The sequence below is a fragment of the Carassius gibelio genome, chromosome B11, assembly GCF_023724105.1.
Source record: "Carassius gibelio isolate Cgi1373 ecotype wild population from Czech Republic chromosome B11, carGib1.2-hapl.c, whole genome shotgun sequence".
NCBI lineage: Eukaryota > Metazoa > Chordata > Actinopteri > Cypriniformes > Cyprinidae > Carassius > Carassius gibelio.
In genome coordinates, this window is record NC_068406.1 from 15802040 (window position 1) to 15826555 (window position 24516).

General features: G+C 36.4%; 3 protein-coding genes across 3 annotated transcripts in view; 2 read left to right on the forward strand and 1 right to left on the reverse strand.

Moving 5' to 3' along the window:
• Positions 1-24516, forward strand: part of LOC127968178 (CMP-N-acetylneuraminate-beta-galactosamide-alpha-2,3-sialyltransferase 2) — a 310280-nt gene that overhangs the window by 263712 nt on the left and 22052 nt on the right. The window lies entirely within an intron of this gene.
• On the forward strand, positions 1138-19737 carry efcc1 (EF-hand and coiled-coil domain containing 1). The gene is given in 9 exon segments (XM_052569171.1): positions 1138-1966; positions 2870-3285; positions 12505-12653; positions 13815-13950; positions 14144-14309; positions 16271-16429; positions 17081-17150; positions 18117-18210; positions 18212-19737. Coding segments are annotated over 9 exon segments (1995 nt in total). The 5' UTR covers positions 1138-1201; the 3' UTR covers positions 18252-19737.
• Positions 18985-24231, reverse strand: map1lc3a (microtubule-associated protein 1 light chain 3 alpha). The gene is made up of 4 exons (XM_052569178.1): positions 24060-24231; positions 22714-22769; positions 21840-21946; positions 18985-20311 (listed from the first exon to the last, which is right to left on the reverse strand). Exons 1-4 carry the CDS (start codon positions 24097-24099, stop codon positions 20149-20151), a joined length of 366 nt encoding a protein of 121 aa, XP_052425138.1. The 5' UTR covers positions 24100-24231; the 3' UTR covers positions 18985-20148.

The following is a 24516-nucleotide window of genomic DNA, read 5'->3' on the forward strand; positions in this document are numbered from 1 at the left end:
TAACGTTGGCTTTTGTTAAATGGAATGCTTTGCGTCGCCTTGACAACCATGAGTCGCGCGAACATAATGAAGCGCGCGCGCTGGTGAATAGGAAATGACAAGCGGCACATGGAACTGTAACTACAGTCAACAGCAGTTACACAGTGAACGATCGACATTCGACTCCGCTTCACTTCAAAGTGCACTTCAGAGCTTTTACTTACTGCACGGCTGAAAGGAGAAGATTATTTCTGCAACGTATAAAACAATTCCCATGCTACCAGAAAAAAAAAAAAAAAAAAAAAGAACTTCAGGGCAAGTAAAACTTTGTACTAAAAGGGCAGGTTCGAAAGTTAAAAAACAAATAAAATACAGTCAAAATGCAAATTTTCTCACTGTTGGTTAATTACCTCATATGTTACACTGGAATATAATGATAAAAATAATTAGATGTATTAACATTTTGATTTAAAAATAGACTACTGTGATTTTTTGAAAATAAATATAATCACTTAATGTACAATATTACTCATGTAATCATTGTTTTTTTTATTGTAGCCTATTGTTCTTTTGTTTTTGTTTTTTGTTTGTTTTTTTGTCTATGCGTGGGTTACATTTTGCATATATTACAGTTTTATTTGATTTGTCATTCTTCACGAAAATACAATTCTGATTAACCTTGATTTATCATATTTTTACCTATTATTAGTAGTATTATTATTATATAGTGGCCTGGTTTCACATGGCTTGATTAGGCCAAAGTTCAATTGGGAAATGTAAGATTTATATATATATGTGCCTTAGAAAAAAAAGATCCTGTGCATCTTGAGATAAAAAAGGCGTTGATATACCACTGTCAGTGAAAGTTACTTTCATTTGAAACAGCTTTAGTCAGGGACTAGGTTTAAACCTTGTCTGTGAAACCGTGGAAGAAAGGTTTAATTTACAACGTAGATTGATTTTAGTGGGTTTTTTTTCCTTCTTTTTTATACATTATATCAGTTAATGATCTGTATATGTATGAAATATCCTGTACATCGCCACAATGGCTATCGAATTGTTAGCTTCTTAATCTTTTCAAAAGTTTTTTTCCCCTCTGCAGTTAAGATTTTGTGGGCAGTGCTCCATTCGATAACGCCCCCGCGCGCACAGCGCGAGAGTTTCTACTACAAGAGTGGGGCGGTCTGGTGTTCAGATGACTTGAACTTGGTATGCTGTTTGTATGCTTAGAGGATCTGTTGAATCCATTAATCCATTTAGGCGCTATAAATGGAATTCTTGTGAGGGAAAAAGTATGGAAAAGTCGGACGCATGCGATCCATACAGTCGACCAGCGCGCAGGACACAATGGATAGTGAGCACTCTGGCGTATCATTACGGACTAGACCGTGGAGTGGAAAACGAAATTATAGTCCTCGCAACCGGGCTGGATCAATACCTCCAAGAGATATTTCATCACCTAGACTGTCAGGGAGATGGAAAAATCCCAGCCGAGGATTTTAACATTCTTTGCGAGATTTTAGGACTCAATAAAGAGAGTGATCTGGAGGAGTGCGCGGGGATATTGGATAATCTACCCAAAGAGTTCAGCTTCAGGCAGTTTCACGCTAAACTCTGCTGTTATTTCAGTACCAAAGCTGGATGCCAGTATGAGAATGGGAGGCTGTTGGTTGGCAAGGAGAGCGAGCATATAGAGACGCAGATCAGACTCAGGAGCCCCTTGAGGCGGCGCAAGAAGCTGCTGTCTTTGGGTACCACCGCTAAGAGAGAAAGCGGTGAGCCTTCTTCTCCCACTGTGGATAGACACGCGTCGGGTTGTAGGCAGCTGGGCTCCTGCACCAGGGAGTGCTACGAGGAAATTGTGGCCCTCGAGGAGGCTGAGGACAGGATAGCCAAACTTGAGGAGGAAAATGCAAGTCTCAGGGAGTTGGTGGAGGACATGCGCGCGGCCCTTCAGAGCAGTGATGCTCGCTCGCTGGCATTACAGGTACAGTCATTGTGATCAACTGTACACAATTATTCTAATAATAACTCACAGAAATCGAGCAACAATATTGTCTAAATAAAGTGTACTTGATCATTACATCGAATTATAGGTAGAATCTGCAGATCTGGGTAACTGAATACATGTAATCTGGATTACGTAATCAGATTCCAAAAATTAAGTAGGCTACTTGTAATTAGATTTTAACATACTCGTAATCAGACTACAGTTACTTTTTTATGGATAAAATTATTACATAATCACACAATAGAACTAAATTATTCATAATTGTACATAATTGATTCTCCCTAATTCTTCTTGTTTCATCTTTTCATTTTTCCTTTCTAAAATATAAAGTCTTCCAGTTTTGTAGACATTCACATAGAGATCAGTCATAGTTAGGTCCCAACACATTAAAAGTAATAGTCACATGACGTGCAGGTAAATAAATATTTATTTAATGAAAAAAAATATGTTGATTGATTTTAAAATTATTTATTTTATTTTAACATTTTTATGATTTAATATTAGTTTTCATTAAACTCATAAATCCATTGAAGTTCCTTGACTTAATATAATGTTTAACACACTTCATGTATTTTCTTACTCTTTGTATTTTTATGCCAATATAATACAAGATTATCCTATTTAAATCAATGTGATAAATGATTTAGGTCAAAAGTAATCTAAAAGTAGTCTGATTATATTACCTAAAATGTGTAATGAAATGGATTACATTACGAACTACAATTTTTGTCATGTAATTTGAATTCAGTAACAGATTGCAATTTGTAATCCACCCAGCCTATAGTCTTTTGTCACCCACATCTTAAAGACTTCACTCTTACCATAATAAAACCATGGCTCATTTTCAGAAAGGCTGTAACATGTTTCTGTGTATCATAGGTGGGTCTGTGGAAAAGCCACTCGAAACATAAACCAGAGGGTGGCTGTTTCATCGCCCACCAAAGGCGAGCAGCTCAGAAACCCAACATTTCTGGAAACCTGAAGGACATCCAGAGTTTCCTGAGAGAAGTGGAGTACATCCGGAGTTCCCGGGATGGGCAGATCGAGGAGGCCATGCTCTTCAACCAGAAGCTGGAGCAGGAGCTGCGAGTATCACGTGAGACCGTGCTGTTGCTGGAGGAATGTAACAGGACTCTAAAGAAGGAGCAGGTAGAGATGAGAAAAAGAGTGGAGGAAGCCAGACAAGCTGTACTCAGTGGCCTCAAGAAAGTGAAGGAGCTGGAAACCAAAGCCAGTCATGTGCCTGTTCTGCAGAGGCACATTGAGCAGCTAGAGATGGAGCTTCTGTTCTACAGGTTAGTATAACACTGACATTAAGTTCCAGAAGCAACAAACAAGTGAAACGTATAACACTTTATTTACTGAACTGCTGGTTAATGCCGTTTTGACAGCGTTCATTCAGAAGGCCTAACTAGGGATCATGTATTCCCACAGACGTTTGTAATGGTGAGGTAATCTGTTTTTACATTGGGATAGCTTACTTCAGCAATCATGAAACATAAAGAAGAAATTATCCTCACTTACCACAGTTTGGCATCGGTTTTGGGGGATTTCACTGATGTCGATGTAAAAGATGCTGTCAAAACATGACAATTTGGCAACTGTCCTAACAAGTGAGGATGTTTAAAACAGTTTGAAAGGTATTATGGAAATTGCAGAGCTCATCTTAGATTCATTAAATAGTACTCTCCGTTTTATGATGCGGAGTGTAAAAAATGATTTACACGAAGAGAGCACAGCACGTCTCTGAGAGAGGCTAATTTCATTATCTAACCCAAACTGAATGCAGCCTCATTACATAAAGTATCTTCAAATGATCTGACTCACAGTGAACTGAGATTCCTCTCCGTTGAAATGGCTCCTGCCAGAACTTTCTGGCTCCGATTGTGCAAAAGTGTGCCAACATACATGCTATTTAGGTTGGCTTGATGTGGTTCTGCTTCTCGAGTGCAGACCTTATTTTGTTTGGGTTTGTATAGTTGTCAACGTGTGTGGCAAATGGGCTCCCATTTTGGTTAGCTGAAATTATGCTGAGCTACTGCTGGAAGCCAGTCATTTCGTAGTTTGGGTTTTATACTTGGGCTGTCATTGAACTTTTCTAGTGTGCAACCATTTAATTTACGTTTAGAAGGAGTTAGGCCTAACGTCATCAATGTTTACATATTTCGTGCATGCTAATTTCGGGACAGCATTCCTGGCAATCCTGATAAAAGTGGATTTATGTTTTCTTGTTTACATTGATATATTAAGTGTATTATCGAGATACACTATTGCAGTCAGTTCAAGACTATAGTGTCCTTCTTTTTCAGGTAGTTTAAATAAAAGGTCTGGATTTGGAAAGACATATATTAATGAATGTTGAGGTGGTCATCCCATCTATTCAGTAGTAAGATGCAGGTCTTACTAAAAGAGATGCATTTAACATTCACTTGAATACCTCCAAGCTGCACTGATCTATGTAAAGTCTGTGGTGAACTTTACCAAAAAGCCTTTCTATGGCCCCTCCATTGATGCTCTTAAGCCAAATAATTCATTCCAGATCACAATGGAGCTGACACATTTGGGGAGAGTTCCATTCAGCCAAGCAAGGCCTGACCTAAACAGATTGGAAGTTCCCATCTATCTTCAAACAGTTTCCCCGCTCTAGAGAATAATGGATGAACTATAGCCTAGCAACAACTCCTACCACCCTCAACAAGTTTAGAGATCTCGGCATGCTGCTTACAAACTGTCTGTTCCTTTTTGTTTTTATATTAAACTACCATACCAAATATTTGTGATGCTGACGATGAGTATGTTATTCAGAAGCACAGCGTCCTTTGTAGACTTTATTAGGGTGGGTGTAAATAATTCCTTGGGCTGTGCCGCTGTTTTAATTTTAAGCCATAACCAGTAACAGACCTCTCATCTCTACACCATATTTACTACTTCAAGTCTTCACACTTGAAAAGAATATAGTAGAAAATTGCATGCAGTCATTGAACTATTTTTGCCAGATATAGCATCTTTTGTTGGACTGCAATGAGTCTAGATGACATTTTAAAATCAAATCAAGGGTAAAAAGATTGTTTTCCCCTCTAGTTTGGGTGATTTTTCTGATACACATATTAAATATCGATGAACAGTGCATATATATATATATATATATATATATATATATATATATATATATATATATATTCAAAAGTTCATTAAAAAAGAACACTTTTATTTAGTAAGTCTGCACTAAATTGATTGAAATGAATCTGATCAATGCTGTTCTTTTGAACTTTATATTAATCAAATAATCCTGAAAAATGTATCACAGTTTCCACAAAAAATATGCAGCATGTGTTATTGTAATACTTTTATAACTTTTATAATAAGAAGAAATGCTTCTTAAACATCAGATCTTCAGCATATTAGAATAATTTCTGAATGATCATGTGACACTGAAGACTGGAGTAATAATGCCTTCAAATTCTTAAAAGTTTTGCCGTAACATAACTTATATTTTAGATATTGGTATTCATTCTTTTTTTGCCCAGTTTTATTCAGATTTTTAAACTCCATTTCGGAGTTAGTCACTGTGCATCTTTTCTCCTAGAAACAAAGCTCACAAAGTTTAGCAACAACTGCAATCAGGAGGCTTGTGTTTCAACTGCTCTTTTTTTTTTTGGGAGGGAAATGTAAACGTGCTTTGTGCCTTAGCCACGTGCAGAGCTCTTTGGCTGGTATGTGGCAGATCAGAGCAGGGTTTTTCTTTGAGGCCCGAACACCCCATGGGCAAGTGCCGAAAAGTCCCTAGAGTGCATCCAATGGACACACAGCTCTCTGAAAACAAAACCGGTGGAGGATAGCTTTTGATGCAGCTGCCAGTGGGCGAAGAGGAGACCGGTCATGCTCCGTGGGTCATGGACTGACCCATTCACACTGAGAGCAATGCCTTTTATCTGAAAAGAGGTGTGTCCGCTGGCTATTTTTATATCCTTTTTGTTCAGACCTTAATGCAGTTCTTGTAATAATCCCACAGTTTAATAGCTTACTTCAGTTCTCCCACCTGCCGCTCTAACCTCCCCATCTGCCATGATATTAATCAACCATATTTGACTCTTTATCCACACAAAAGGGATGTCTATTAAACTAATTATCTCTCTCTTCAGAGTAGTCATATATTGGAAATGTTGCATTTCCAGAGACACTGTTTTAATGTCAAATTTATTTTTTCAATATGTGTGATAAAAAAAAAACCTGGACCTGATCAAAGCATCAGAGGTACAATTTACTCCAGATTCTGCACGCACAAAAATATTATGTGATTTTATGACTTCAGTGATGTTCTGGAAGAGAAGCTAAACAAATTTGCCCTGTCACTGAAATAATCAATGTTTGGCCAAAATAACCGATGTTTGGGTATTTTATGATTCCAGATTCTTCATGTTTGTCATTAGTTAAATTTTTAATAGTTTTGGTATTATCAAAGCTTAACAAAATTACTTTTGCCTCAATAAACTCCTCATTAGCAGCTTATTTATAGTTAGTAATGTGTTTTTTATGATTAGGTATTGGGTAGGATTATGTGCTTTATAACAAATAAACATCAAATGTGTCTCTCCACATCACTCAAACTGCCTCTGCTCTTTTTTGTCAGCTAGGCCACAAGGATGCACTGTTTTCTTTCAAATCAAAGCATAAATACATGAAGGAACAGCGCATCCTTGTGGCGTGGCTGATGTGAGTGATGTGGAGAGACACAGAGGAGACTGTTGACAAAGGAATTGTTGAATAAATTCATTATTTTTGTTTTATTCGCATACAAAAAGTATTGTTGTCACTTCATAACATTACGGTTGAACCACCGATGACAAATGGACTATTCTGACGATGCTTTTCATACTTTTCTGGACTTTGACAGTGTAACTCACTTGGTAGTCTATAGGACAGTCTCAAGCCTCCCGGTTTTCATCTAAAATATCTTAAATTGTGTTCCGAAGACAAACGAGGCTTTTACAGGTTTGGAACAACATGGGGGTAAGGTGTTTAATTACAAAATGTTCATTTTGGGGTGGAGTAACCCTTTAATAGTGAGAATTGTCCCTATACTAAAGTGTTACTGAAGTCCATTATTAGCTCACCAAAGCTGCATTTATTTGATCAAAAATACAGTAAAGCAGTAATATTGTGAAAAATTATTCCGCATTTTTATATATTTTATTGATGGCTAAGCAAAATTTTCAGCATCATTACTCCAGTGTCATATGATCCTTCAGAAATCACTCTAATATGTCTCTTTGATGATCAAGAAACATGTCTTATTATTATCAGTGTTGAAACTGCTTAATGTTTTGGTGGGAACAATGAAACACTATCACTCAAAACCCTGAGATAAGTACTTTTTTAAAGAAATTATATTGATCAAAAGTGGCAGTAAAAAAATTTTAAAAGCTTTCTCTTAAAAAAAGATTCATTATTATTTTTTCTGAAAAACATGATACCTTTTTTCAGGATTCTTTGAGGAATAGAATGTTTAAAAAAAATTCTTAAAAAAAAAATCATGCTTACCCTAACATTTTGAATGGTAGTATAACGGAAATTAATTATTGTGAAATTTGCTTTTTTTAATGTCGTTCAGAATGAGAGAAATTCCAAGTGTGGATCACACAGATATTGTGCAAGGTTTCCTGAAGCCCTCTTGGCCCTAATAAAGAAAGAGGAAGTGGTTTAGATGAAGGCCAGGTCTCATGGGGGAGGTGGTGGGAACAGACCTGATCTGTTCAGTTTATTTCCATGAAAAACACACCATCCCGTGTGTCCTGCCTGGAGGCGTTTTTCTCTCCCTCAGAATCCAAGATGGACCGAAGCCCTCAGTCTAGACCCCGAGAGAACCGCAGCGAGGCGGACCTCAGGACAAAAGAGACAGACGGTACGAGAGGAACACAAAGAGAGGAGGGGGGACAAGAGCCGCCATCTGGATGAAGAAGCAAACACTCGGCTGTTTGTTCAGTGGGGATGAATTTCCACCATCTTACTCTATTTATTGCTCAGCTTTCGAACGTGCTTTATGTCTTTCTATTCATACCAGGTGAAAAGCAATGAATTTATCATCAGGTCTGTGCAGTTTTTTGAGCTTTGCTGACATCACAGAGACTGACATGGTAAATGTAAGGCCGTCTAACTGCTCTAAAGTAATCAGTTATTATTCAGAGAACTATTATTTCAGCTGTGGTGCGGCCGACTCACGTACAATGTGTCTGGGTAACCTGTTGTACCTCAACACATAATAACAGGGCTGGACAGATGGAATGAACAACCCTTTGAAAATTCCCCTCTATTATGTCTGAATAAGGTAAAGAAATGTCAACAAAATGAGGCCTCATAAAAATGTTGTCTTTAGGAGGATTTTATTCAGCATGATTTTTTGGTCCAGTATTTTCGAAGCACTTTGAGAATGAAAAGCTCCAGAGACCTTGACTTTTTCCCATTTTCAAACACAGCTACAAACATTTCTCTTTCTCCTCCCACCCTCGGCCAGCTGATATTCCTTCTCTGCAGACCTCAGCACTAATAAACTGCCCAAGCTGTGGGAGAAAGCTTCTCGAAAACGTTTATTCTCCCACTTCCTCGTGAACACTTTGACTCGTCTGAAATGGAAATGTGCACGAGGCTCAGTCTGTTTAAGTCTTTTTGGATTCTTCGACAATGTGTTCGTTTCGTGTTTATGACTTGTGAAGATGCGTAAACACTTCACGAACCTCCTTCAAAGCTGTGTTTACTGGGACTGCTCTCGTAATCACAAAGATTCCGGACTCTGATGAATTACCGTCTGGTTCTGTTTGGAATCTCAAGACGGTTCCAGACGGAACCCCCCACCAAGATCAGCTGATTTCCCGCGTCTCAGACTATATAGTGGAAGAATAACAGCATCTGGGCATCCACACATGGTCCATGTCTGCCACTATGACTCAGCCTCTCTAGTCTTACTTAACCAGGGTATCGTGTTACCAACTATGTGCCTAGTCTTAATTGTGGACATCTGTTTCATAGTCTCAAGATAAATCGATTACTTTATCAGCATTTATCAAGAACCTTCCAACATCCGGGCAGAAATGTAGTTATGTGGTTGTTTAACATATAGGATTGTCTCATCTTTCTACCTTTACTCTGAGTCTTTATTCCAATGAAATACTGGTTGCAGGAGGGGGTCTGGAAGTTCAGAGCCTGCTGCAATAAACACAGGAAGTGCACGTCTAAACTACAAACAGCTGGGCTCACCCCACGTTAGCACATCACTCCGTTCCAGTGTAAATATAGTCGCAAGATAGAAACCTATTGTTAGCAGCTTGACCACCAAAATAGAGTCATTCAAGTCAAGAGATGAGACATGCAGCCAAAAGAGATACACAGACTAATGAGATACAGACTTTGCCACAGTTCTGTCTTGCATCTGTTTTGGTTTTGTAAATTGCCCTAAATTTTCTAAAAAATAAAATTAAAAAAAGTAAGTAAGCTTGGTAGAATTCGATGCTCATAGTACTGTAAGTGTTGTCTTTTTCCTCTTTAAACACGTACAAGTAGTTTATTATTATTATTATTTTAAGAACGGTTTGAGGTTAAGTATATGACGTAAAGTTTTCTACAGACACTTATCAGAAAGACAGATTCTAGTACAGCCATTGCAGACTCATTAGGAAATGTCCAATCCATCTCCACTTTTCCAGTAAAAGAAAAGACTTTTAGGCCATTGGGTTTCCAAGAAATACTGATCATAAAATCTTCTGTCTTGCATTTACAATTTAGCAATCCTGCATCACAAAGAAACGTGAAGGAATATTAGTTCATCCTCTCACAAGTGCTGTTTTATTCCTTTGTCTCCTGTTGTCACTAAATAAGTTTGCTTTGTATATAAGGTGGATGTTTGGAAGACAGTGGAGATGGAATCAAACAGAATGGAATTAATGGCTGGGAGAGCTAACATATGCCAGATGGAGGTTCCGTCATATTTGGGCTTTGTGTTTGTCTTATCCAGACATATGCTCTGTTCTCTCTCTTTGAGAACGCTGTGAAATAAAACCAGTATGTTTCAGCATCTAAAGTGTGCATTAGATGTAACATACTGTGTATTCAATTCCTCTCATTTTGTTAGAGCTGTGGCCTAGAGGTTAGCGCTTATACTCATGTTGTACTTGATACTCTTTACATGTTGAACTGTGCTGTGAGTTCGAATCTGGATTGCAAAAAAAATGTCTTATTTAATTTATAGCTTGTTTTTTTTTTTTTTATGATCACTTACCAAAAAAGGACTTTGGATATAATATAGCCCAGCATAACATTTTAGGGTGTAAATGTTTAGCATATTCATTTATCATGATGTTTAGCTAGTCCTATGCCCCAAAAAACTGCCATTATTAAGTGATACCCATCGCACTTGGTTTTGTTAAGAAGAAAATAGTTTTCTCCACCCTAGATTTTTCTGTTGATTGCTTTTTCATAACCCTTATGCAACCGTTCCATCCTACTTTCTTTGGCCAGACTTGTTTCACAGTCAGTGTTTGAAGAGGCCAAGAGAGTTAGATGGCTGGATCTAATATTGAGACTCTTTCCAAGTGTTTGGAGGGGATTCAGGTGTCTAGAGAGTTCCTTTAACTGTTCTCAGTGTGTGCTCATCTGTCCATTTCTACAGACGGTGGGTTACAGTCAGAGTCTTGTCAGTAGCTTATCTTCATTTGTTATTCTCAGTCATGAAGACATGAAGCAGACCCTGTCAGCAGTATTAGTCATATAGACAATTCTAATCACTTATACAAGACTGATATTGATGTTAAGCAAATGTGGAATACAGTATATTGTCCTGCTTTTTCAGAACGTTATCTTTTGGCTCAAAATTATACAAGATTTTTTTTTTTTTTCAAATAACGTATTCATACACTACCATTCAAATATTTGTGCTTGGTAGGATTTTTTTGAATGTTTGAAAAATCTCTTATGCTCAACTGAATTTTTTTTGGTCAAGAATACATTACAATTTAAAATAACAAATATTATATTTTAATATAGTTTAAATCACAATTTATTTCTATGATGGCCAGTCTTCGGCGTCATTACTCTAGTCTTTAGTGTAACGTGATCCTTCAGAAATCATTCTAATATGCTGATTTGCTGCTCAAGAAACATTTCCTGTTATAACTATTGAAAACAGTCATGCAGCCTAACATTCTTAATATCGGAAAGTCTTAGGATCTTTTGATGATTAGAAAGTTGTAAACATTTATTTGATGAATAGAAGTTAGAAAGCATTTATATGATTTTTTTAGCAATACAAAAATCTTTAATGGTACTTTTGAATTTAATGCATCCTTGTGCAGTGAAGATATCTTAAAAACCTTTACATTTTTAAACAGTCATGTAAATATGTTTAAACTGCATTGTGGTTCCAGTTTTTTTCTTCTTCTTAAATGTGTAACCTGTTCTTAGAAAGTGCCTTTACTTTTAGTACAGTACACATCATTCCAACACAAACTCAACATCCCTGTCAATTAGACTCTAGTTAATTACACTGCATACTGTTCTTATCCCATAATATCTCACTTATTTCAGTGGGTTCCTACAGCAACCATGACAGACCTTTTTAGGGTCTCCCTGGTCTCTCCTTCAGCGGCTGTAGGTCATCCGAGAGCCCTCAAACCCACCTTTAACTGACCCACCCCCATTTTCAAACACACTGCGCCCCCTCATCTGACAATGTGGATTCCAAATATTGACCTTAAACTGTGCGTACCGCTCAGAAGCAAAAGCGTAGTGTACTGAGGGATGATTTTGTGGGCTCATACGGTCTGTATTTATGGCCGCTCTGCACTGAAGGGTTCCTCATGGCAGCAGGATATATGCATGAGTGCACCCGGCTTCAAATTCTTTTCCCTTTTTTCACTCTCTGGGATTCATGCTGGAGCAAATGGATTTCTGCAGCCTTTAACTTTTTTCTTTTCTGCAAGGCAGGACCTTGTCATCTGGAAACATTTATTCTTTGATTCATGAAAGCCCCCTATTGCATTTCTTCTGTCACAAAGCTCAGAGAAACCGTTTCGTTGAAATGACAGTAACATTCACTTATAGCTGTCTGACGAAAGTAAAAATGTTCAAAGTAATGTACTTTTAATCCCTGGCTGCAGATATGCGTTGGTGTAAATGACGTCAGCCATATGTTAAACATTCATTATAGTGCATACTGAGTTTCAAGGGTCTAGCAGTTTTCATGAGTCTGAAATTTCTTTTCACTTTGATGAATCTTATGTCACTTTGCCTGGCTTCAATTACCCACAACCACCTTTTGCTGATGTTGTGTAGTTCTATATATGTTTGAACGTGATGAAACATTAATACAATGCTTAAATTAACTAATAAATGCTACTTGTTGCAATTCAAGCACGCCCTAAGCAGTTCGTTGCTAGTGTTATGTTAGTCTAATGTCCTAAACCAGAACTACCTATTACATCTGATCCACACTGACATGTTATTTCACTGTACTGTATTCTTCACAGATCTGAAGTGTCTAAAACATCGGTTCCATTCATCAACAAACCAGACAGACGGTATAATAGGGCCGGTCAGACTGTGCCACGCTGTTGCCTGGACACAGAGCAGGATCGACGCTCTCCGACGGGACGTGCAGAGACTGTGCCTGACACCAGTAAGACAAATATTGACATTACTCAACCTTTTTTGAGACTTTGTTGGCATGCAACTTTTGTAGTTGATACTTGCATAATTTTCCCAATAATTTCCTTGATATTACAGTAACTGGGCAACTACTGCATTATTGCAGATTCTTGTATGTAAGTAAAAAATAAAGGTTTAGAGAACCTGAGCTACTAAAAAAATTAAATAACTGAATGATTTTATTTAGTAAGGATGCATCAAATTATGAGGCAAAAAAGGTATAGTTTAATAAATGCTGTTCTTTTGAACTTTGTTCATTAAAGCTGCGGTAGGGGAACTTTTGACGCTCTAGCTGTTAATAAACAGAACTGCTTGCGTCTTGCGGAAGAACATTGTAGCCAGAACTACTTCTCTCTGTTTATGTCAATGAAGAATCACAAAGGTACTGGGTTACTCCGCCGCTGTATCCCCGAAGCAATGTAAAATAGTCAGAATATAAACACTTATTATAGGTGCACCCTAGTGATTCAGGACAAGCCAAAAACATGGTTTGGAAAATGGATTCATGGTGTACTCGCTTATTATATACATTTTTCTACATTTTGAACACAAACAAAGTTACGTACCGCAGCTCTGATTGGTTATTTTTTACCGGGAGCGATGGCTTTCTGCAAATGGCAATAGGAGCACTGGGAGGAGCCAGAGGAGCTTGATTTTTTCACAGATTGTCTGTCTCATATTCTACTGTCAGGACATAATGACAGGTTTAACAAATATGTAAAAAATATTTTTTTTTACAAAAGTTCCCTACAGCACCTTTAAAGAATCCTGTATAAAATGTATCACGGTTTCCACAAAATGAATAGCCTGCACAACTGTTTAAACGTTGATAATGCTAAATGTTTCTTGAGCAGCAAATCAGCTTGTTAGAATGATTTCTGAAGGATCATGTGACTAAAAACACTGAAAATTCAGCTTTGCCATCACAGGACTCAATTACATGTAAAAGTGTATTAAAATAAAAGACAGTCTCTTGGTTTCACAGACAAGGCTGAAACCTAGTCCTAAACTAAAGTCTAAGTCTGAGCTGTTTCAAATGAGAGAAACTTGCACTGACTGATCTTAAAATATATCAGTGCCTTTTGTCTAAATTGTCTAAAATGTCCTAAATGTTTATGCTGTGTTCACACAGTGGAGGAGCATTTTTTCCGTTCAGTGGAGGGTCAGGCAGCGTCTGATGAAGAGGAAGAAAGATGGACCGGAGAGCAGCAGAGACAAGTGGACGAGGTGAAGCGAATCCTCACCAGGCTGTCCTGCTGTGGAGACAGGTACATCAGTCCCCTACTAACCATATCGTTTTAAAAAGCCCTTGTACAGCTGTTTTCAATTATTTTGTACGCTCTGAAACTCAAATGAGATCTAAACATGTCAAGAATTTGTAAATGACTTATAGGGAAACATACTGCCAGAAATTTACATTCGTACTTGTTTTGGTTCTTCACATGTTTTATGTGCTCTCAGATGTGATGAGAAAGCAGTGAAGAAGCTGCTGTCTCATTTCGGTGACTCGCGGACAGAGGAGAGTCAGACGGCTGTGCTAGAGCTGCTGGAGAGGGTCATACGACTCAACAAACAACTGGAACTGAAGGAGAGTCAGGCCAAGAGGGCAGAGATGGACACTGACCAGGTATGACTGCATTCAAGTGATGTTTTTTTAACAGCTTGTGAGATATCATGATATATTTAACACTTAAAGGGATAGTTCAAACAAAGAAAATGAAGTTCTGTCATTTACTCACTCTCAAGTCATTTCAAACCTTTACTTTCTTCTGTGGAACATGAAAGGAGATATTTTGAAGAATATCGGTAAGAAAACCGATATGGTAACATTGACGTCAATTTTAAGGAAAAATAAAAACAGAGACATATGTATACATAATCAAATTTCCTTAGGGATAAAAATTGACCTCATCCTACACTCTAAACTAGAGGGAGCCCTTTGACATTACTGGAAGGTTACAATTAACAACAGAGCCCAAACTTACATTTTATAACTCTTTATTTTTTAAATATAACAATCAACATTCAACTAAAAAAATATGCAAACATTTAATTGCACATGTAAATTATAAATTGAAACTTTTCTATTTGTTGTTGAAATTTTTTTGATTTACACAGTGGCTGTCATAACTTGTTTCTTAACATATTCTTTATTCAACATAATTAAAAAAATTAAGCCATCAGGAACAGGTAAAGTTAAATATAACGATTAGTGGTCTAATATTTTGTTAAATGCTCTTCTCTAGACTTGCCTGATGTAAATGTACTGCTATGTGCAATTTTGTTTTGACCTCTTTTTTTGGTTGAAGCTCTGATTGAGCAGTTACATGAGGCATGAGATGTTCATTCATGTTTATTTCACATTAAAACTTGTAGTAAAGAGATCACGCTCACTCGCATTTCATGCTGCGGCGAAACGAGTGCCAAAACGGTATTTATTGTTTGAATTTCCTAAAACAAATGGACAGAATTTGAAAGATGCGACTTTGTTTCCTATCAAAATTAATATATAAGACTGGGAGTTCCTAAGTATGTTCCACTCATGCAGTGGTTAAAACGATGCTGTATTTATTCGGTAAATATGCGTAGTGAGCTAGAGATGAATACTCAGACATTTTAATGTCTCTTATGTGATTGCTGTAATTTAAAAACGAACAAAAAAAATAGTGGCTAATGAATGAAAGTGCTTATTCAGCTACCTTGCATTGCATGCGATTTTGTAAAAGAAATAGACGTGTGAAGTAAATATTTGGATTTGTTTTGCGATGATGTGCATTGCCATAGAAACAAATAATTTCGGAGCTGGAGGACATGAACAGCTGAAGAACAGAATCATATTCAACTCTAAAGGAAAACAAACACACGCACACATAGTAACCCAGCAGTTAAAACCCGTATCAAACATTTCAAATACTAATGAGACATTTTCATACGCGAGGGCAGAAGTTCATCCAAATAAACTTTGGCTGCTGCTGCTGCTCTTTTCAACAGCTTACGTCACCCAACCAAGACTTTCAGTTCTGTTTTACTTTTACGTTCATGGTTGCTTTCGGGGTGCAGGGATGTAAAATTAGATTACAAGGCACTTGCCCACCGAGCGGTTGTTATGAGAAGACAGGCTTCAAAGAAAAGCCACAGCTCTCAGCCTCTCACTCTCCAGCTGCGTGTGTGTCTGTGTGAACAGCCAATCACATGACCGCAGGAATAAACCTCCAGGCCTCACACAATTGCATCTACATTGAGCTGTTAGACACAGCTCAGCTGCGACGCACCAGACGTGAACTATGTCGCTAGTGTTTTTAAAAAGGCCCCACACACATTCGTGGAAAAAACCCATCCTTGAACGGTCTGGGCATAACCAGTTTGGGCCGAGACTTGGATATGGATGTGGATTTTTTTGACATATGGTCAGACAGGCCAAAAACAAGCATATCTGAACTATTTCTGTCTGAGAAATTATGCGTCTCAGCTGAATTATGGGCTATCGGCACATCTGGCAAAGATTCTCCTAACCTGAAATTCATTGCGTGTTGGAGCGTTAGTGTTTAAATCTTCACAAGGTCAACGGTAAGTGTCATGTGTCTTCAGATGAGGGACGCCCTGGTCCAGGAACTACAGCAGAAGGCAGAGGAGACAGAGCTGCTCCACCTGGAGCTGCAGATGTTGGAGACGGAGCGGGTGCGTTTGTCTCTGGTGGAGGAGAAACTGATGGATGTGCTACAGCTTCTGCAGCAGCTGCGAGAGCTGGTCAGTCTGTAGAGACTCGTCAGCCCAGAGATGCTGTTGTAAATGTTTCTAAGCCCACAGTAGACAAATTGGTTTTGCTGATGATTCTAAAATAATAAAGACTTCATTTTGGAAGTCGTTTAGCAACATGTCCATATGATTATCCTCCTTGTTAATTGTTGTTTCTGTACAAGTACAGTATTTTGTGCAACTGATATCTTGTCAGGCTGGATGACTGCATATTCATCATTAATATTGACTAAGCTTTTGCCATTTTATAATTTTTCTATTATTTTCATTTTAGAAATAATTCATATATGTGTTACCCTAGTCCACAAAACCTGTCATAATAGAATAAATAAGCTTTCTCTTGATGTATGGTTTGTTAGGATCGGACAATATTTGGCAGAGATACAACTATTTGAAAATCTGGAATCTGAGGTTGCAAAACAAAAATCCCAAATCAAAATTAGGTTCTTATCCATGCATATTACTAATCAAAAATTAAGTCATTTTAACCCATACAATGTATTGTTGGCTATTGCTAGAAATATACCCGTGCTACTTATGACTGGTTTGTGGTCCAGGGTCACATATAAAATTTATGGTATTTATTTAATGCCATTTAATTACCATTTATTAACATTTATTATGGTGGTAAATTTTCTGTAGAAAGTCTCAAGAAGATCTTTAGGAAAGATTTTGCTCAGCACATTGGAGTCCTGCAGTGATCCTCAGCATGGTAAGAGACACAATCATTTTGAACTTGGCATCTTTGCTCTTATAAAACCTTCGTTGTTTAACATGCCTGTGAAAATGTGGCAGCAGACCACTTTAAAAGCTGAGATTTATTATTATTATTATTATATTATTATTTTTATTGTTTTTTTTTAATTAAACTTTGGATCTTTCCCAAATCATATATCATATACACACACATTTGTTTTTGTGAAAAGTGGGGACATCCCATAGGCGTAATGGTTTTATACTGTACAAACTGTATATTCTATGGCCCTACACCAACCCTACCCCTAACCCTAACCCTCACATGAATCTTTGTGCAATTTTACTTTCTGAAAAAAAAAAACTCATTCTGTATGATTTATAAGCATTTTGAAAAATGGGGACATGGGTTATGTCCTCATAAGTCACCCTCTCCTTGTAATACCTGTGTCATACCCATGTCATTATACAAAGTTGTGTCCTGATATGTCACAAAAACATGTACACAAATACTCATTACTTGAGGTAAAATAAAAATAAGTTTTATTTCAGTTTAACTTGATGCACTAAAATCATTCAAAATAAAATAAAGGTCAGTAATATATATATATATATATATATATATATATATATATATATATATATATATATATATATATAGATGTTTCATCTAATAAAATGACAAAAGCACACAACAAAATTACTAAAACTTAAATGCAATATGAAAATTTTAAATATTTGTAAAAACTATTTTAGTGTCTCAGCGATACTGAACTGTGCTGTTACCATTGAAAAAGGAGACAAATTTTTTTTGCTGATAATTTATAATAAAAAATGGTGCTGAGTTAGAAAAGCATTTTCATTATTGATCTCAGACATGTTGTCCCCAGTGTACACAGTATAAAGATGTAATTAAAAGATTGAGTGAATAGCGGTGAACTCTTACATGCGTCTAATGCTTAACACCGCTCTGACTGATCTGCAGGGAAAGCACATATCTTGGAGGTGCTCAATGCTCTTTGTCATGAACTGGCTGCATGTGAGATCCTCTCTAATGGCGAGAAGATAGAGAGAGCACAGTCACCAGTCTCTCACCAACTCACTGCTCATCTCCTGCTAGACATTACTGCCACCTGATGGCCACAGGATGCTACAGCCTCTTACAGAAACTACCAACTAGCCATGTTGGAAAATGGGACCAAAATTAGCCATGTATTTGTCTTTGTGTTTATATTTCTATGTATATTTGTATAAATCATTTAGCTCTATCATTTATAAGGAAACATGATCTGATTCCTTTCAAAGCTACTTTTTCTGATTTTCCTTTTGCAATGTCATACATTGTTGGTCAGTATTATCTTAAAATACATGCATGTTGTACAATAGTATTCTTCTCAGCTTCATCGTGTGGTACTGAACCACCCGATCATACAGAAACTCTCAGGTATAAACTATGTAAAGCTCAATATATCAAGCCTATTTCAATAGAAAAACATCGATGATACTAAAAGGTATTAGCTACAGATGTGAATTTAGTCAAATAGTGTTCTCCATATCTTACACAGACAGGGACAGATGTTGAGAACAGAATTTATGCACCTTTCATTGTTTTTCAGTTTTATCTGTAACTGTCAATTGTCTTTTAGCACATCTGGGTAGTTTTCTTGCTCAAGGATGATTTTTATCTATGATTTGCATGAAAAAATATATAGTATTAGAAAAACGTTACCGTCTCATAATTGTCAGTGTCTGTGCCTCTCTCCCATATCTCCAGATATACATGTACGTTTATGTATGTGTATATATATAGATGAACCTTGTTATATACGTCTAGAAATGAAACACATAACACATCAATCATACAATGATTTATACACACACATTTTTCAAACATACATAGACATACATATTTAGTTTTTTTTTCTTTTGGTTTCAAAACATCTACAAATTCTTTTTTTGCTATAAATAAAGCTGAAATAATTAACAAATCTATAGCAGAAATCAATATATAAAAAGGTTGAGAAAAACACATGCAAAGTAGTGCATCACTATCCCTTCATTTGAGATTTAACAGAAGGCATACAGTTCGTATGGTGACACAGGAGGAAAAAAAAACAAGTATAAAGGAGAATATAATTATGTGCTATAAATGACCTTCTAATAGTTTTGTCCTCTTAGATGTTTGAATTGTGCAAAAAAAGCAATTTATTTGCATCTACTAAATATTATGCAAGTCTGACTGCAGAATACTGTATGCCATAAGATTTCAGATGTTCTTCTGGCTCACATGTGTACAGTACAGATCAATGTTACCTTTAATTCTACAATGAGTAAATGATGAGTTATTTTTACACAGGAGTCCAGAAATAAACACAGGCTCATAAAGGCTTCAGAAACCCTCTGACAGTTCAATTCATATTTATAACTACACCTTTGGAGCCACTGGTCTTACAGTTTTATCACGGGAATCACAGAATGGGTCTTGATGAGAATTATGCTGCATTATGATTAATCACTTGGTTTGAAAAAAGCACTTAATTCTGAAGTAAGACTTTATAATCTTACACCAGCACCACTAAGGTCTGGTAACAGGTAATGACTACAAGCGAACAGACAGAAAAAGAAAATTAATCCTAAAAAAAAAACACTCTTGTCTATTTACAGCAATATGTGTTTCTAATTATCTGACATAATAATAAAATGCAAGGGGGAAAAGCAACTGGGGCCAAATACGAAGCATTAACAGTGTAAAACCTACGCTGAGCTTATAAAAAAAACAAGTAAGTTTACAATGGGACAAAGGGTCTTAATAGTGTTTACAGTATATGGCTATGGTTTGCACTGTAGTGTCACACGGAGAAGAATCAACGGCTTTATTTTGTTTCTACCAGCAAGAGAGGAGAGCGCAGGGATGATGAGAAGAGAGAGAGATGGGAACATTTGGGTGAGCCTGCTTCCTGTTGACGTCTCTCCCTCCCTCCCGCTGCTGTCCCTCCCTCAAAGGTCGAGTGGCCTGCTTAGCAACCAAAGGTCTCCTGGGAGGCGTAAACCATGTAGAGGAAGCCATCTTCATCTCGCTCTTGTTCGTAGATCTCAGAAATGGGGGTGGACACACTGACCATGCTGTGTTGATTGACAAGAAGAAAAAACGCCTGGGTGGGGTTGAGCTGCAGTCTACGCCTGGAAAACAGAGACGTTTTGACTACTGAGTCAGATGTAAAGGGATATATTTAGGGTTCAGTACAAGTTCAACAGCATTTGTGGCATAATATTGATTACCACCAAAATCAATGTGCACTTGTCCCTGATTTTCTTTAAAAAAAAAATGGTTTGCAGATCAAAGTAAACATTAAAATAATCACTGTTTTAATAATTAAGCCAAAAGATGCAAACAATATATGCCTGATATGATTTTGTGTGGAAATCAAAATCAACCTAACAGAAATCTGTGTAAAGGTATATCCAATTTTGTTATTTCATTGCCATGAAAATCTTAAACAACTGTATAAACGATGATTTAAACAGCTTTAAAGCTCAAATAACACACAGGTTTTAAAACAAATAAACTTCACACTTGTTTTAAAAATCTTTGGAAAAAAAAGACTTAAAACGCCTCACAAAAAAAAGGCAAAAATCTGGTTTAAAGTGAATAGTATGAAAGTAAATCCTAAAATAATTTGTTTCAATAATGTAGCCACAAGATGCAGACAATATGATTTGTTACAAAAAAAAAATGTGTAGAGTTACACTTAATTTAGCACTTTTGCTGTCATAAAACCCCTTAAACAACCGTATAAAACATGTAAACATTACAACTCAAATAACAGTTTTAAAAATAATAAATATATATCTTGCTTTATGCTTTTAAATCCTTTAATAACTTGCCTCATTCATTTGAATGTCTCGCTCAATGATTTTGCCTTATTTATTTACCGGTATATATTTTAAGAAAACTATTATATTATATTTGCAACAAAATTACGTTGACTGGACTTGTTTTGAACCTGAAATATTTTTAGAATTCATGTCAACATTTGTTTATTGATCTTGTTAACAGCCATGTAAATTGTGATTCTAGCACAGCTGTAATGACACGCTTCGCTTTTAAATTCTAATAATCATTTAATCTTTGTTTCGAGTCTGAACTATAAATAATAAAGCAGTCATGACTCGCAGCCAAGGATTATTAAGTATGACAGGCAGCATGGGTCCAACAAAATATTCTTAGTCTGATCATCTGACTGAGTCTGTGTTAAAATACCTGGAAGGCAACACTTATCTATAAGCGTCCCTTGAGAGGAAACTTTAGCTCACTTGAGTCTAGTTTTAAAAATAATACACCGCAATGGATATATGAAAATAAAACACCACGGAGAATGTGGATAGTGTGCAAACATTTTTCCAAGTTCAAACTGTTTAAAAGCATTCGCAGAAGTCCCCTGTGGATGACAGGGTCAGCAGACACTCAAATTTGGCACACCGTTGCATTCTCCTCCCCCACCCTGCTTCAACCCCCTACCAGACGAGTAAACAAACCACATGAGACTGAAACAAATATACTCGGGAAAAAAAACTCTGCATATATCAGTGAAATCAAATGAAAGTCAATGCAGGAAGGTACACTCAACAACCTTATCTTAAAAACTCAACAAGTAAAAAAAAAAAGTTGTCAAAGGTCCAAACTTGGATCTTGAGATATAATGTTTACCTGATTATCTTTACCAGCTCACTCATGTTAACATGGTCAGGGACGAGGAACTTGGTCTTGTCCAAGACAGGAAGTTGCTTTTCTCCCTTATACCTCTCAATGATCACCTGGAAAAAAAAATATTAGGCCCATAATTATACACAACATTTAATCTAACAAATATCTGTGACTTTCCAGTTGTTTCTGATTTACTGGATAAGAATCAAGTACATGGGTTTTTTAAAACTTTACTTTCTACCTGGGCATGGCTAGAAAAATGTCTATTCATATAAAATGCCCATGGAGTTATTAGAGTTTTTATTCATTTAAAGGACTCCCAGGTTTAGAAATCACCCTTTTAAAAAATCATCTTTGAAAAACCATCCTTTCAGCCTGTTAGCTGAAATAGAATAAGATATTTTGAAGGATGTATTTCAGCTAATTTTCCAAGACAACATTTGTTGTTTTAAAAACCTAAGTTAATAGAAACAATATAACCACATAAAAAAAACTAATAAACGTGATAAAATCATAACAAAATTGCAAAAACAAAAAATTACTAACTAAAAAAAAAAAAAAATGGAACATAAAAATAAAAGTTGATTTAAAATATTAATAACAACTATAAAAGCTTCTCACTGACATAAAATAACACTGCTTTCTCACAAATCCTGGTTTCCAAAGACCATGAGAACCCTTAATTAAAATAATGACATATTTATTTTTAGTTGTTTTATCTTGATTTCAATTATTTTAAATGATCTTAAAACCTCCTTAGAAGAAGCTTAGAATCTTTAAAAAAGATGTGCAAGTAATATCTTGAAAGCAATAAGGTCCTTCTTCACTCAGTCCTAATTCATTTATGACACATCCATAAGCTGAAAGAGTTTCTCACCGGGATTTTATTAGGATGCTGCTCTCGTATCTGCTGCACTTCCTTGCAACGGTCAGCTGAAAACCAAGAAAACAAAACAAAGATTTAATACACTCATTTAGACAGAACACACTTTAAATGACTACAACACTACCCAAGGATGTGTTTATGTAACTAGAAAAACACAGGATTGACATCACAGTAGTTAAACACTATAGTCACTGCATTAGCATCACTTACAGAAAACCTGTTCAGCAGAAACAGGCAATAAATATTCCCAATGCATAAGAAACTAGTAAGGGCTGCTTATTGCTGGTGTGTTGTTTCCTTGCTCTTTGACATACCCTACTCTATTTTAAACATATATAAGATGTATAGATATGAAAAGTCGATCTCCCCAAAGAGTGTGTGGCATATATAACATTGCTATGAAACTAGAGTCCCACACTTGATCTCACAGGGAATTAGTACTCTTATTTTATCCAGAGTAACCCACTTTTATCTGAGGAGTCGTTTTGTTCTTAGAGCATAATGATTGTGTCAGTGTAACATTGGGGAGGAAAAAAAACATACATGTCAAATGCTAAACCACAACACTAAGCCTGCTTGCTGGTACAATTGGTGTCAATTTGTCTTAATCTTAACTGAGCCCATGTCAGGGTCATTCATGTCAATTACATATTACCAAAGGCCAAATAAAAATGCATAACATATTGGCCTGGACACTTACAGATGTTTAAAACTGCAGATATGTTGTTTTTGTTATGTTTAGGAAGATTATGCAAGGGTTTTATGCTCCTCCCTCCCCACACCCTGTCCTTAGTCTGGACTATGAGAAAGGGCTCAAATTACAGCATCATTTCACCAACACGTGTAATCTCCGTCAATTTCTTTAATATTGTTTTAATCACTGTTTATTCATAAAATGATTGCTTTCTTTCGTTTATACCAGTTCATATGCAATAATACAATTTTCAGTAAATGAATGTCATAGATCATTTATAATAGATGTTAATACCTGACAGTTCAAATAGGGTTAACAATACACCAACATAAAAATCCGTGTATTTTATGTATATGATCTCTAATAAATCATGTGTGGATTAAAGCTGTTGTTATTGAAACCAGGCCTATGGGAAAGGCTAGCTCACTGGATTACCAAATGACATCTGTCGGTTTGGTTAAAAACCGTTTTACTTACATTTTAAACGTATCTCTAAATCCCTCAAAAAATCGTTTCATAAGCACATGAGGCCTTATATGAAACTGTAAAGTGTGTCACCCAACTGCTAGCAGGCTATGGAGAAAAACAAACCTGATAAACAAACACACGTATGCTGACACAGCACGAATAAAACTCGTCTTACCAAAGCTCCGTCTCTGTTTGAAGGGTCTGTCAGATGGCATAACTGGACTTAAATGTGATTAAAATATATATATATTGAACTTAAAGGCGTTATATTATATGCTGAATTATCGGTCGACTTCGCTTCTTCTCGAGATCCTGACTCACTGTAAGCAAACCGAGCTCTAGACGATGTACTAAAGTTCGTGATGTCATAGCAGGATTTAAAGGGACAGAGCACCCAATTAAAGTACATATAAACTTATATTACCTTTTCCAAGTATTTATTCTAATCGTATAATTTTCTTTAACTATTCTGCATTTAATTAACTATTTACAATAGCTTAATTTCGTATTTGTAACATTTTTATCATTTAACATATCAATAGGTCATACACATTTAAATCAATCTAAACACAGTTTTACATTACGGGAAACTGTGCATTATGGTACTTTGGCTTCATCTTTCCATTCCATAT